Genomic DNA, 14773 nt, shown 5'->3' on the forward strand with positions numbered 1-14773 from the left:
TGTATGTCTTATTAAAGGTTCACTGTGTAAAATTTAGTGGCATCTGGTGGTGAAGATTGCATTTTACAGCAAATTGAGTATCACTCATGCATGTTGAAAGAAGGAAAAACCCATTCAGCACCATGCAGGCTCGCTGCTCTTTAGTATCACTCCATCCTGTTCGCTGTTCTTCAGGCTGCTGGATGATTATTCCCATTTGCAGCTCAATCCCTGCCCCACAGTGATTCTCTCTTCTCCTCCACTGACTAAATACAGCTTTCAATTTCTATTGAATGTTCATTTCTATACTCACTGACACACACATGCTAGGAATTTGAACTTTGCAAAGCTCAGTGCAGAATGTGAGCGCTTTGATCATCTAGTGCTTAGCTCCTGCTGTTCTTTGATGGTCCTGTGGTAAATCTGTCTCCCTCCTCACTCTTCGTCTCTGTCTCTTGCTCCCTGTTGGTTTTTGAGTAGATTTAACAGACTGGTACAGATTTGCACCAGTGACCAGTCTTGTTTACTTGTATTACATAATTAAGTTGCTGACAAAGGGAAACTGTGCTGTTTTTGACAACCCCCCACTGAGGTTTGTGCAGTGGAATCATTTCTAAAACCCTATACCACAGAATCCCAAACAGTCTTATTCCTGCTCTCTCTGGTTCTGCATTTTTTTATGTTGCCCTGCTTGTGTTCATGAGTCCCTCATAAAAGTTAAGCTGGACCTCTGACAATTTTTTTGCTGCATTATTGTCACTATACAGTGCCTGTTCTAAACTTGCATTTTTGGAATAGGCTGTTCTTTTGTACCGTGTTAATGCTCAGGAGATACTTCAGAGTTATTCCTTGTCATCAGTGAGTCCTCAAACAGTATGACAACATACTGTCACTTTAAAGTTTTTATAGTTTATTTGTGCTGCACGTTGTGTGCAGAACTTTTAATTAACAGTCTATGGTGCAGAGTGAGGTTTTGGTTTATCCTTCCTGGTTTATCCGCAATGACACAAGACTGCATGTTTATTTGTTTTTAAATGAAACATATTGCATGTCCTAAATCTCACCAAACTACCCACTGCACTTCCCTGGGCCCAGGCTAAGTGCGTAGCCGATCAAATGAAATGTTCGCAAGTGATGAAATGTTCGCAAGTTTGCAGTAACTAACCCTAACTTTTATGTCCATCAGTAACGGCCTTGTCAGTCTAGTGTCTCATTAAGTCCAGCATCTGTTGGTGTTCCTACGGCAACAACAACTGATCCTTAGTCTCTATAGCAACCCCTCCTCCATGTTTCTTCTCCTCCTCTTGTCCCTCCCTCAAAAGCACTTTGTGTCTCTGTCTTTCAACCAAAACTTGAAAAAATACTAATTGGACCTTTATGAAAAGTTTATAAAGAAAGTCGTTCACACATCACACAGCAACCGTTTGGAACTCAAGACGATAAGCGAAACTCCTTTGTCACTGTTTAATAGCGAAACACTTGGGTTAGACAGACAAATTAGTTTTTACAAAATTACAAAGTAAGTTGTTGTGAAAGTTTTATTATCATATGAAGACTTTCAACATTCTTGAGTTATCCAAAGCTATGTGTGTATATAACCCAACAAACAGAGCTGTTCTCCAGAATTGCTTTTTGGTAAGGATTGTCTTTCTCCCACAGTAATTATACTGGTTTAAGAGCTGGTGATTGAAGACAATAGAGTAGGATTTCCAATGTATTGTTCAGTATTATTCAGAAAACCTTTCTGTATTGAGATATCTAAATGTAATAGAAATGACTGGTTATGGAAAATACTTTTTCCCAGTACTTCTGCATCATACTCTAAACAGTCAAAAATGACAACACTATGTTGATAATAGCATTAAATTGTATATTTAATGGAATATGATTGTATCTCAAAGAACTGTATGTCTTATGGTAGCTCTGTCTACATATCCCTGTATTTACCTCTTTATAAGCATGCAACTGTTTCATGCACATAGTCTTACTTTCTTTATCTGCCTTTCTGTCTACAACGGGCTCTTAAGTTGATGTCTTACCTGTTTGAAACTTGTTGTATGCCTGTCTCTCTCTATCCCTCTGTCTTCATCAGCATCCATAAATCAGTGCCTGTCCTAACCTCCCAGTCGCTCTGTTTGTTTATCGCCCTGCTTTTTTGTCCTGTGTGTTTCAGGACAATGCGTTGCCTCAAATCTGTCTGTTCCAGTTGTTCTGTTTTCTTGATATCTATTCAGTCTGTCTGAAGTCTGTCTGCCTGGGGAGTGGCTTGGCCTCTTCTGTTCTCAAAAACTTTAGTCTAAGGATCCATTTAAAACATTTTTTTTTTTTAGCTAAATCTGCAAAACAGATTCTCTATATCAATCTAATACACGCACAAGACTCACATATACATAAATACAGAATGTACCTCAGGTAATTAACATTCTAATAATAAATGACCACCCATAAGACTAAAGGGCACATACCAATAACTGACCTATAGCACTGATACCACACGTCTTTTAATATGCTACTCATTTAGGGAACAATATCATATTTTTATAATTCTCACTAGTAAGGAACCTGCCTGTTTACTCACCTGCTGCCAAAGCAAAGTGATAAAGGAGTGGTCTAATCCCACATTTCAGAAATAATAATAATAATAATAATGCAATACAGTTTAATAGAAAAGGAGTAGTGATGTTCCTCTTCTGTGTACAAATAACTCTGGTGATGGGTGAAGTGAATCTGACAGAGTTTCAGCACCATGGACAGAGTCCAAGTTTTCTTCAGCTCCACCAATTATAAGTCATAAGAGCAATATTAATAATCAAAGAGAATGTCTTCTCTTGAAGCGAGACATACAAACACAAACCTACATACACTAAGTGTAAATATATTGGCTACAATCATGCTAGAAACTGCATGTTGATCTCTTGTATTATAGTATAGCATCACTTTCATTATTCTGTAAGTGTATAGTGAGTTTTGCTCACAGATTCAAGTCAAACTATGGATCAGACTCTTTTAACGTGTAATAAAGACTAGAATGAATTATTAACACATGTTAAGTGTATGTGACCATCATTTGTAAAAGTTAAAAGTCCAAAACATGCTTGGTGAGGCTAAAGTGACAAAGACGTCTGACTTTGTATCACTAAATTTTAATCATTTGAATAAATTACCTCAGGACGTTCCGGAGATATCGCTTTAACGAGATTGACACAGATGGACATAGATGGACACAGATGGACGACCAGTTTGGGGCATAAACAAATCTGATCTATTATTAAAGTCAGCTAGGGAATGACACAACATAGCCATGATCTAATTATAATGGCATGATTCAAAATTATTGGAGGCTGGTCAGAGGAGGGGGGCACATGTATGTGTGCTGAAGGTTGACTTATGTGTTTGAGCAAAACCCGGAAAAGGAAACATTTGAGATGGAGAAAGCTAACTGATATTTAAATTGCCAGGATATGTGATTGTTTCCTGTGTTGAAATTTGAATTTGGGGAAAAAAGTCTTGCTACTGCCTATGTCATTGTTCTCGATATTGTTCTCTACAATCATGGAATGAAATTGCAGCATTTCTCTGTCCTTTCAGCCAAACTGTAACACAAAGAAAAATCTAATTCAAGGTCTGAATCACTTGTACACTGACACATGGTTTGATCCAGCAGGTATAGGGGTCAGCATCCGGCACCACCCCCTGCCAGCTAACCAGTGAAGTGGATCAGCATAGGTGGTTTTTGATTAGTTCTGGTAAATACAAAAACAAACAGCCTTTGACTAAAGAAACCTAGCTTTAGATGTGAAACACTGTGCTCAACACAAACAAAAGCTTACCTCGCTTCCCGAAAATGTTGGAAAAGAGACTCAAATAGACGATCTGCAGTATATTTATAGAGGCTTAAAATGTAGGAGAAAAACTGCACTCAATTCACCAAAGTTTCCAGTGACTGAGTCGATATGCCTGTTTTTTTTAAATGTCAATATTGAAATATATTAAATTGTATGTGCAGCACACACAGCTGGCATGGGGCAATCTCTGTATGGGGTGAGAATCTGTTCCTGAAGCGTCATCTGAACAAATAACGCAGAGTGACTCACACTTCTCTCCAACAGTGAGCTGTTGGCTGTTACAGTGGCACCAATGAGGCAAATTCCTAACACATCCCTAAAGCCGTCAAAAGGCATTAGGTCATGGTCCGTGGTCCAGGGAAGGGCCCATACTGTACAGATGTCCCTTATGGGCTTTCATCTAACAGCCTGCGTCCCAATGAAAGGAGCCTAAATAACAGTGGAAAGCACTGATACGTTCTAATCAAGCCATTTGATGATTTTTGGTAGTGCTGAAATAGAGTCATGTCTATGTAGTTCATGTGACCACTAAGGCGCACAAGATCGACCTATAAAATAAAAATAATTGCTAAATGGCACTACGATGTGAGAGACAAGAGAAGAGACCCTAACCCTAAAGTCGTATGTGCATTTATGCACAATTGACAGCTATCAAGTGTGCAACCTTGGATGCGGTCCTAGAAGTTTACTGCCTACTTAGTGAAAAAGGAGTGGGGTACAGCATGTGGTAGGTATGTTATTGTGCTTGAATGTGTGTGTTTGTGATTGGGTGTATGTGTGTTTGTGTGCCCAACCCTCAGTCAGTGAAGGAGCTGTTGTGTCACAACCAATACTTCTCTTAACCATTGCACTGACAGCTGGAATGGCATATTAGCACAGAGCTGGGTATGCTGTGTGTCCTAGGCATGAAACTGTGATTGTTGTACCAGTACCACTAACACAATGCATACCTGAGTCCTGTGTTACTGCAGCTATAAGTCACTTTTCATATGAACTTATGCCATCAAATGAGTATTGACTATTCATGTTCACATGCCTATGTCTTAACACATGTGGGTTATGTATTCATTTTATAAAAAGATGTGTAGAGTTGTGGTGTACTGTAAGACGGAAACACTCTGGGGTTTTCTATTAATAGCCCAGCCTGTAGGTAGGAAGGTGGACAGAAAAATTCCTTTAAACCCTCTGCAGTTCAGGATGTTTTGACTTTTAGACGTAAAATAATCCAGATTTGAACAGACACAACAAATAATTAGAATTTTACATATTTCCTTGTCACAATGACAGATGTTGATAAAGAGGATCTACCACCGAACTGTGGAGTGCTGATATGTATTCACACCCCACTCACCTTTTGCCTTCGTTTTTTCTATAAATTTTGTTTTATTACTCTTCTGCACCTCAGGTTTTAAACCACATGTGAATCAACTCGTAAAATAGCTAAAAATAAAATTGAGCTTTCTCTACAGTAATAGGTGCCGTTTCACTTTCCTTGCCACTTTCCATAAACGCAACGATTATGGTGATATTATTTATGGGAATACATGCCAAACCACACTGAAATCCCTGGATGCTGTATACCATTCTGCTCTGCGTTTTATCATTGGAGACCGCTATGGCACATACCACTGTACTCTTTATAAAAAGGTTAGCTGGCCAGCGCTGTCTGAAAAAAGGGATGGTCATTGGAAGATAGATATTTACAAAACAATCATTGGGCTACTGCCACTATATCTCTCCTCTCTCATCAGCTGGAATTGTAATAACCTTAATACCCGCTCCCAGAGCTGGCTTTCATTATATCTGCCTCGTGTTAACACTAACTTGGGGAAGACAGCTTTCTGTTATAAGGCACCCTACATTTGGAATGAGGTCCAAAAATCTTTAAAGTTGTGCTTATTTATTTCATTTAGGGAATTCTCGAATCTTGTCGCATGTACAACTGACTTATCCTGCAGTGATTGTAACTGTTAGTTGACTTAACCATAGTTTTTTATTGAATCATCAAAAATGATTGTTTATGACCCCCCTTGTATTACTGTATATATATATGCATATTTATTTCATTCTTATTTATTTATTTTTTCTTTCAATGTATTTACTCTTCATTGTACCCTCGGCACCATTGTAAATGAGGGTCTTATTTCTCAATGTGTTTCCTGAGGCTTAAATAAATAAATAATCATCAATCAGTTTTTTAAACATATGTCTCCCAAAGGTTTACATCATTCTCCATCTCCAGCCAAACTTCTCCCTTAATTTTTTACTCTTATTTATATATTTCTTTCACACCCATCACCTCTTAGCAGCATTCTTTCATATCTGCACATCCCTCAATCTATCCCGCAAGTCTGCCACAGAATCCTCTTTTCTCCCTTTATTCTTTGCGTCTCTCTCCTGTGGTGCACAAAACAGTATTTCTTCTTATCCCTGTACTCCTCTGTTACATCCTTAAGTTTCTTTCAAAATTTATGAAAAGCTTACTGTTACTAACTCCAGTTTATTGTGTTTCAGCTGTTTTCCTCCATGCATTTACCTCACTCTTATTTTGTACGCCCCTCTCTGTGACCCTCTTAATTCTCTCCTCTTGTTTTTTTCAATGTGCTTCACATGCCTTCTTATCTTTTGTACAAGGCTTAAATATCACTCTGGGTGACAAAGACCCACCCTGGACACTGACAAAGGGTCTCATTACACAAAGGGCAAACAGAGCCAGCTGCGTTCAGCATTCTGTGTTCTTGTTCTCTCTTTAAAAACAACATACAGCCACACAAGCACAGATTTATGCTCCAAACAACACACACACACACACTATAGAGCCTTCATGGAAATCAAATCAGACAGTTAATGGTGCCATGTGTCTTACACGGTGCTGATTCCTATTTTGCTGCAACATGCACAGAAACATGCACTGACAGCAAACACACACACACGTGCATAAGAGATACACATCACCAAAACATATCCACCTTCACAAAAGACAAAACAACTCTGTGTATCAGGGATTAAAACTCAACCCAACCAGCATAAATCAACCTATTTAGATATTTTCCTCCACTCAGAAGTGGCAAGTGGCACACATATACTAACACTAGCCCCTGTGTTCTTGTGGAAGGAAGTAGGGGGCATTGATCAAAGCTGCCTAATAGCCAGGTTCAACACTGCTGTTCCTATGGTGCACCGAAGGCTGGCTCAGTCCTCATTACAGCCTCCAATGAGAGGCAGAGACAGGAAGTTCTGACAGGAAGGACAAGGAAATGATTCCTCTGGATCTGTGCATCTGCATAAATCACAGCAGTATACACACAAAACACTTCAGGTACTCTGGAAAAAGTCCAAACACCCACAGGCACACACACACACACACACACACACACACACACACACACACACACACACGTATGCAGACACACATTGGAAGTAATGACACGTGCATGTTTGTGCACAAACTATAATAGTCACATGGATGCATCACTACACGTGTAAATATACAGGTGACGTCCCCCTTCTCACTCACACAGCTAAGCACGTGTAAACCCATTTGATTTTTAGTAAACTTTGTTAGTTCCAAGTCTGTTGAAAATTAATTCCCTCTACATTAAAACAAGGGCTGGACAGAAAGTTGATTAACGGCTCCATTTCCAACTCTTTTACTTGAATCTTAATTCTAATTTACTTCAATTAACTCAAACTGTTCTAATTAAAGCTGCAGAGAGCATCATCACTCCCAGGTCTGCGGAAACCTCCTTACTGAGTTACACTGCTACAAATCTACTCTACATTACAAAAAGACTGCCAATCGACAGCTTTCTTTTAGTTCCTAGTACAGTTGAACAGCTTTGTCCAACTGTATTTACTTCAGTTAATCTATATATTTCCTCCTAAAATATTCTATGATGTGTAAAAGGTCGCTACCTTGAAAAGGTGTAGATTGTATCTTAAATATGTCCACAAACCACTTTAGAAGTTTTGGCTTTGGAAAGAAATTCTAGCTCCCTAGCCCAAGAAACTACTTTGGCTTTGATTCACTATTATATGAGATGATTAGTATTCTTTTTTTCAGTACATAAAGCTTGTTATCTTAGGTAAGGTTTCGCAACACAACAGAAAAGGAGCAAACTGCTCCACCGCTTATCGTGAGCCATAGTCTGATGAATACAAAACCGAATCATCTTCAAATTGAAGAGATTGTCAACACCAGAAAGACCTTCTGAAGAGGGAGCAGATGGCACTCGAGGGCCTATGCTGACTGATACTTACTTAACACTTGGAATGGCAAGAAAGCACTTGTTACTTGTGCACAGAGAATGAATGCCTCACAGCAAAGCCCGACAACCCCCATGAACAGTGGCCGCATCTCATTCCTGTTCTTAGCGACTGTCACCTTGTTGCTGAAATGTGTCAAGAAGCTCTAAACTGTATGTGTCTTCCATCTGTCATTGTGCTAGCATACCACTGATGAATCTCAATAATGAGGCATGAACAAAACACAACAAAGCCACAGGAGGATTCAAAATAGGACTCACCTATGTCGGAGAAGCAGCAAGGCAGCAATCATCACAGAACATGGAAAGTAAAGTCAACAAAAACAGCAAATTACTATTTGAAATTGTCAATTGTCTCAGGAGACACAGCAGGAAGTTAACTGTTGATGCATAACAACAAAGGTGAGTTAACATGGAAACCAACAAAGCCCTTGGAAGTCTTTTCTAGAGGAAGTTGTAAAGACACAGGCAGCTAGTGAGGAGCCAAGAGTTAATTGGACACAGAAGAAGACAGAGTGATACCTCACACCCGGATAGAAAGAAACTACAGCACGACTACAGTGTTAACACAAACACTTGGACAGAAGAGAAACAGAGAAGGAGGATTTTCATGTGGTGAAGAGGCCTAGGGGTGTCGCTAAAGAGAAAGACTTGGTGATTGGTTAGTTGCAGCACACCCGTCAACAGCAATCCTGTTAATCAAGAGAACATCCCAGCGGTGAATCATGGGGAACCGCAGATAAAGGTCAAGCCAATGCACAGCCCCAGTTGGTCATCACTTGAGTCCATGCGAACGTTAGTCACTCAAAAACCCACGGTATTAGACGCGTCAAAAAGTCCCAGCCAAGACAAATGTGTCCATGCAAGAAACAATAAAAAAGGGTCTAATTTATCTACCTAATCTCTAATGAATTTCAAATGTCTAAACTACTGAAGCTGGATAGAAGGTCATGCATGATGTATTTTTCTGTTAGTTACTCTATATTTAACCTCTATGTTGTCCTGGGTTGACTGCAACCAACCTTCAATGGTGGGGGCAGGTGGAGGGACCGCAGCTGGCTCCTCCAAGGGGTCAGCAAAGCTGGGAAAAAAGGGCTTAGCTGTAGGGTTAAGACCAGATCCTGGAGTACCCAGAGGGCTGACCGATGGAGGGGAAGAAGGGCTGACGATAGGGGACGCCTGCAGAGGGAGCTTCTTTGCTCCTGACGAGGTGGGACTCTTCGCTGAGGATGAGGACGATGATGAACGAGACTTCTTGGATTGTTTCTGGGCCGATGTTTCATCTTTGTGCTCTTTCTGTTGGAATTCCTGTGCTGTGGTTTTGGGGGAGCGGAGAGGTGCTGGGCTTGGGGTGTTAAAGGACAAGCCTAAGCGCAGAGGAGGACCTGAAGGGCCGATGTCACTGAAGTCAAACATCTCGCTGTTGCTGCTAACCTGCGAGTCGTTAAGGAGCCAGGACGCATCTGACGGTGAAAGAGGTGGAGCTGAGGCTAACACCTCACCCTTGGGTGAAACGCCAGGACTTGACTGCGAGGCAGGGCTGAAGGCCGAGGTGTCTTCCTCAGGCATGACTTGCATAAATGACTCTTGGAGGGAGCTGGTATTGCCAAACATCCCGCTGTCAACCAAGTCACCACACACTTCATCGTCTGGAGAGAAAGATGGAGAAAAGGCCTGGCTGTTGTTGCCCAAACTGGCAATCTCGGATTCCATCAAGAGATCAACTTCATGACCAAGGTGAGGTGTCATGGGAGACGAACCAAGTGTTGCATTGTTGGCAGTTGAGGGCATGGTGAATGGAGCTGCTGTAGCTTTAAGCTCGCTGTTCAGAGCCAGTGGACCAATGGGAGCACCTGTTAGGGAGAATAGGTCTTCGGACAGTGGGGCAGGAACCAGACCTTCATCTGGGTAGACCTCCTTTTTCCAGGGACTGTGGCTGGTGTCCACTTCTGTGAATGAGGCCTCTAGGTTTGCCGGAGATGAACTCCCTAAATCCATCATCACCTCCTCTGTCATCTGAGAAGTGGCTGCAGACGAAGGAACAAATGGTTCTGCCATCACTCCCCACTCCTCTGGAAGCTTCTTCCTGCTCTTCCCCTTCTTCCCTCGGCCTCCACTCTTCCCAAGTTGCTCCTCCCAGCCTCCCTCTCCTCTATCCCGCCTTGGCCCAATTCTCTGGAAGAACTCCTCTGTCGGGGGAGTGTTTTCTCCCTGTGCTTGCATCTCAGGGTGACCCCTGCTCTCCAGGTTCTCGTAAGATCCTTCATCTTTCTGGCGCCTTTTCTTCTTCTTTCTCTGTTTTCGGTCCGACCCCTCTGTATCCCTTTCATCACCCCCAGCATAGGCGGTGCTCTCTCGGCTAGGACAAATTTCGGGGGGGTCATCAGGGCTGGCTGCAAATTGGCTTGCATGGCGACTGATCATCGTATTTACGCTGGGAGAGAAAGGGAGGTCTGAAGACAGGCAGCCAGCCTGGTCAATCCAGCTGTCGGCTAAGGCACCTTGTTGTGGGTGAAGAGGGGAGAGTTTAAAGTTGGGGATGGGTTGATATGTGTATATGAATTGGTTCCCTTAGTCTAGATCAAACAGAAAGTAACTGCAACAAAAGTAACTAACATCTGTCTAAAATAACGTACACAGTGTCTATCATGTCCACATAGCGTGGACACAGAGAGAAAAGGAAATAATACTGCTTCATGGATGAAACAAGGTCAATTAGGCAACAATGCTGCAAATAAAACAGTGTTTTTGGTTTAAGGACATTGTATCATAAAGCTTAGGTCTGACGGCCATTGATGGCAAATAGCAGATGTCAGGTTTAATTATTCTAGATTGAATAAGGTAATAAAGGGGGAAGAGATAGATGAGAGGAAAAAATTGGAGGAATAATATCCCTCTGAAACAAAGTTGGCTTTATACTTTGGCCCAGTTTGGCTACAAAAACACAAACACATACACACACATGTATATATATATATATATATATATATATATATATATATATATACACTGCTTAAGTGGAGCATCTGTCAGACCCCTTACAGTACTGTGGCTCTCAAGAGGGTCATATTTCATTTTAACGAATCCGTGACAGGACAATGCTCATTTAACGTGACGTCCTGGAAGCAGAAAACCCCCAATGAGAGAGAATACCTTAAATGTCCTGTTGCAATCTCATTAGGTTCGGGCGAGCGGCAAATATCAGCCATTCTGCTACATGTGCATGTTGTGCTGTTACTGTTTATTGTCCACCATGCAAACACATATACTGTTTACAATTAAGTGCAGAACCCTGCAAAAGTATTAAATAATTATTTTGGGTTCTTCCTTTTTAGTTTTTCTCTTCAGCGGGCCCTTGCATCCAATCAGAAATGCTGCATGTGATAGACGTATTAAACAACTACATAATTATAGAGGTATTCTGTTTCAGCGTGGTGGTTTTATCCAATCTTCTGATCAGCCACTGGCGATGAGAATAACTCTAGAAGTTAATAACAATGTAAGTGAACATGGATGTTAACAGAGCAGGATTTAAAATATAGGCAAGCTCTGCAGTCAATTTGTCAGGCTGGGAATATACATTAGATATTTCTTAGACCTGACATGAAATCTACTTATATGATGTCTCCAAATGGCACCTGTGAGTGGAAATCTAAACCAGTGACTGAGGGTAGGTCTAATTAATAGGCTATATATGTAATTAATTTGTACAATTACCACACTTTAATGGAGATGAATGTAACATTATCTTAATTATTCAGCACAGGATATTTCATCCTGTCGTCTTAAATTATTCCAGTATGACCAAATATTAGGGGGATCTGGTTTGCAGTTAGGCTTTTTGTGCTACTGTAACTGGTAGTGGAAGATATTCAGACTCTGTATATGTATAAAAATGCAATATACTGTGAATATGTTCAATAGATTGTCATGCAGACTCATAACAGTTGTTTTCATAGATATGCACTCTGCATCATGTGATATGGAAATCAGGGTTGGTGGTTGCTGCATTGTTGAGTCACCATGTGTTGCCTCGTAGTTTACTCACGTGACCTTACACACATGCACACGCACGCACACACACACACACACAAATCAGTTCAAAGGTGAGTCTCTTTTTCCTTTTTGCCTTCACCGCTTGTTCCAAATGAATTAAAGAAGTTTGTGAATTAATCACCTCTGTCTGCTGCATAGCAGGTGGAGCTGTGACTCAGCTAGCTGCAGTTAAACTGATGCACTGCTCAGTTGTTATAATTCAAACCTTGCAGTTGTTTGTTGGGTCTGTGCAAAAACAAATAAAACTCCAGTTCAAAGGGAAAAAGTCAGCTATGTCAATCCAATAATTTTGTATTCACTAGGCTGCATATTTTTGGACTCAGCTTGTGGTTATGTGTTTTTTAGCAAAGTCTAACATCCTAGTGTTCACCAGATGAAGATGCAACACCGCTGGTATTTTTACCCTGCTTCTTAATACACAGGCACAGAGGGTTCTTCCACCTGCTGTGGAGCAGGGAACCATGGGGGCTGAGCTGCTGTGATCCTTTGTGGATGGTTCCACTGGCCCCACGGGATGTTAGTTTGGCTCTACTGGGTGCCACCAGCCACAGCATGGTGACAGTCACGCCAACTAGGCTTAGACATGCATTGAACTATAGAGACGCCCTATGGGGCGAAGAGAAGCCACTGGTGGGTGAGATGCTGGTGAGTGAACATTGAGAGACATGGACAGCCTCTCTATGTCGCTTGCGCACGCAGGCACACACACACACACACACACACACACAACTCATGTATACCGTATTTATCTTGAAGCTATTACATGACGGCACACCCCCTATATATGTCAGCATCAGATGTGCATTGACCTTGAGCTGAATCCCCATTGGAGATGGAGTGGCTGCGTAAGGAAGAAGCTATAGAACAGCAAAGACAGACAGCTGATCTGAGTACTGCACCCCTCTGTGGAATGAATCAGGCAGTGCAGCACACTCATGTACCTATACGATCGTGTAGATTGTACAATAAATAGAAAAACATTTCTTAATTGCCACTGATGTTAGAGCGCAGCGGATAGAAAAATGATGTAAGCAAATCATGATCCAAAGATTCAGAGATTCTGTAGTTGAGGTACCACTGCGAACAATGCTATGAAATTGGGTCAGTATAACCGCGATGACTACTAGTTAGGATATATGATATAAAATATAATATTTCTGTGTTTTTTTCTGTGTCAAGTTATTGCTCATACTAAAACATTACAATCTAGATCATTTATATATTTTGGTTCAAGCTTTAAAAGATTAGGTAACAGCATCCCTCTCAAATAAATGAAGTAGAGCATAGCAATGCTTGAAGACCAGTTTACTTTGAACGAGATACACATGTCTGTCTGTGGCATGTGAGCTAATCTGCACGTGTCCTACCTGCTGTCAGGGCTGCAGGGCTGCGAGGAACCTGGGGTTCAGGCAGCATGGGGCCGTGTTCTTTAGGGGCCTCTAACCCTGCTGGGGGTGTGGCGTGCTGGGGCTCTGCTATACTTGGGGGCCTGTCTGCTTGGAGAGTTGCTGCTCCTACCTCCAACGTGACCCCCTTCCCTCCAGGTTGGGAGAAACCTAAGGAGCAGACGCAGATGAACAGGTATACAGAGTCAGTGTTACATATTCACTGAGCTTTGCAGTAATGTAACTGTTGTCGAAGGTACATCGATAATAATGCAATATGTGCAGCCCACTCATATAGTTTAATCCTACTGAGGGGAAGCCATTGTGTACTTGAGTACTCCTTAAGGCTATAACAATAATTTAGTTTCAGTCATGAAATATAAAAGCTGCAAAAATTTGGATAAGGAAGCCATATTTTCTCTGCATTTGAAAAATATATTACCATTGCCAAATAAAGCTATACCTGAGAAAGCTCCCATCAGGCCAGTATCCATCATTTGGGCAGGGCTGCTCTGAGAGTCCAGAGGATCTAAATAACCTGCCATGGAGGCTGACAGGAGGGAGGCCAAGAACAGTGGGTGGGAGGCATGGGGAAAGGAGAAGGACAAGAGTGGAACATAAGAAATAGAGAAAAAGTTGTCCAAAAATGGTGGGTAGGGGATGGAGAGATGGATGAAGTCATAAATAGAAGACAAGAAGAGAGGGAAAAGATGAGGTGGTGGGCAGGAATGCATTAATCATTTAGATATGGTAGACAAAACAGGAGGTTAAAAAGGCGATAAGGCATTGAAATCAAGTGCAAAATGTTTATTATTGTTGATAATCCATCTGTGATATTATTGTGAGTGCAGTACTGCATTAAGAGCTTTGGTCTCCAAAATAACTGTACATCATTATTACTGTATTTGTATGCCTTGTGTTTATAAATATGTTTCTCTGTTTATCTTTGGCATTGTTTCTTTGTTTAGTTGTAAATGGTTGTTTCTATCTTGAAAGCTACAGACAACCAGCGACAAATGTTTTAAAATATTACAGTTACTAGCCGACTTTAAAGTTGATTCTGCTCTGGGGGTGCTGTCCGCTGACAATCACAACTCCACCTTCTGCCCTTGCAACATGAAGCTTTCAGACCAATTCAAAGTTCCTACTACAACTTTCCCCTTTTGTTCTTGGTAAGAATAATGTAAATCACTTTGGATAAAAACGTCAGCTTAATGAAATGTTATGTAATATCAAGTCATTC

General features: G+C 41.2%; 1 protein-coding gene across 6 annotated transcripts in view; it reads right to left on the minus strand.

The window, feature by feature from the left end:
* Positions 1–14773, minus strand: part of LOC128425483 (microtubule-associated protein 4) — a 97927-nt gene that overhangs the window by 36524 nt on the left and 46630 nt on the right. For 3 of the 6 annotated variants that reach the window (XM_053412089.1, XM_053412088.1, XM_053412087.1), the window contains 3 exons: positions 13994–14080; positions 13513–13701; positions 9112–10590 (listed from right to left, as the gene is read on the minus strand). In XM_053412089.1, coding sequence (XP_053268064.1) covers positions 9112–10590; positions 13513–13701; positions 13994–14080 — 1755 coding nt within the window. The remainder of the gene's footprint in view (positions 1–9111; positions 10591–13512; positions 13702–13993; positions 14081–14773) is intronic. The other 3 variants (XM_053412091.1, XM_053412090.1, XM_053412093.1) reach the window with 2 other exon arrangements.

Source organism: Pleuronectes platessa, chromosome 20, assembly GCF_947347685.1.
Source record: "Pleuronectes platessa chromosome 20, fPlePla1.1, whole genome shotgun sequence".
Taxonomy (NCBI): domain Eukaryota; kingdom Metazoa; phylum Chordata; class Actinopteri; order Pleuronectiformes; family Pleuronectidae; genus Pleuronectes; species Pleuronectes platessa.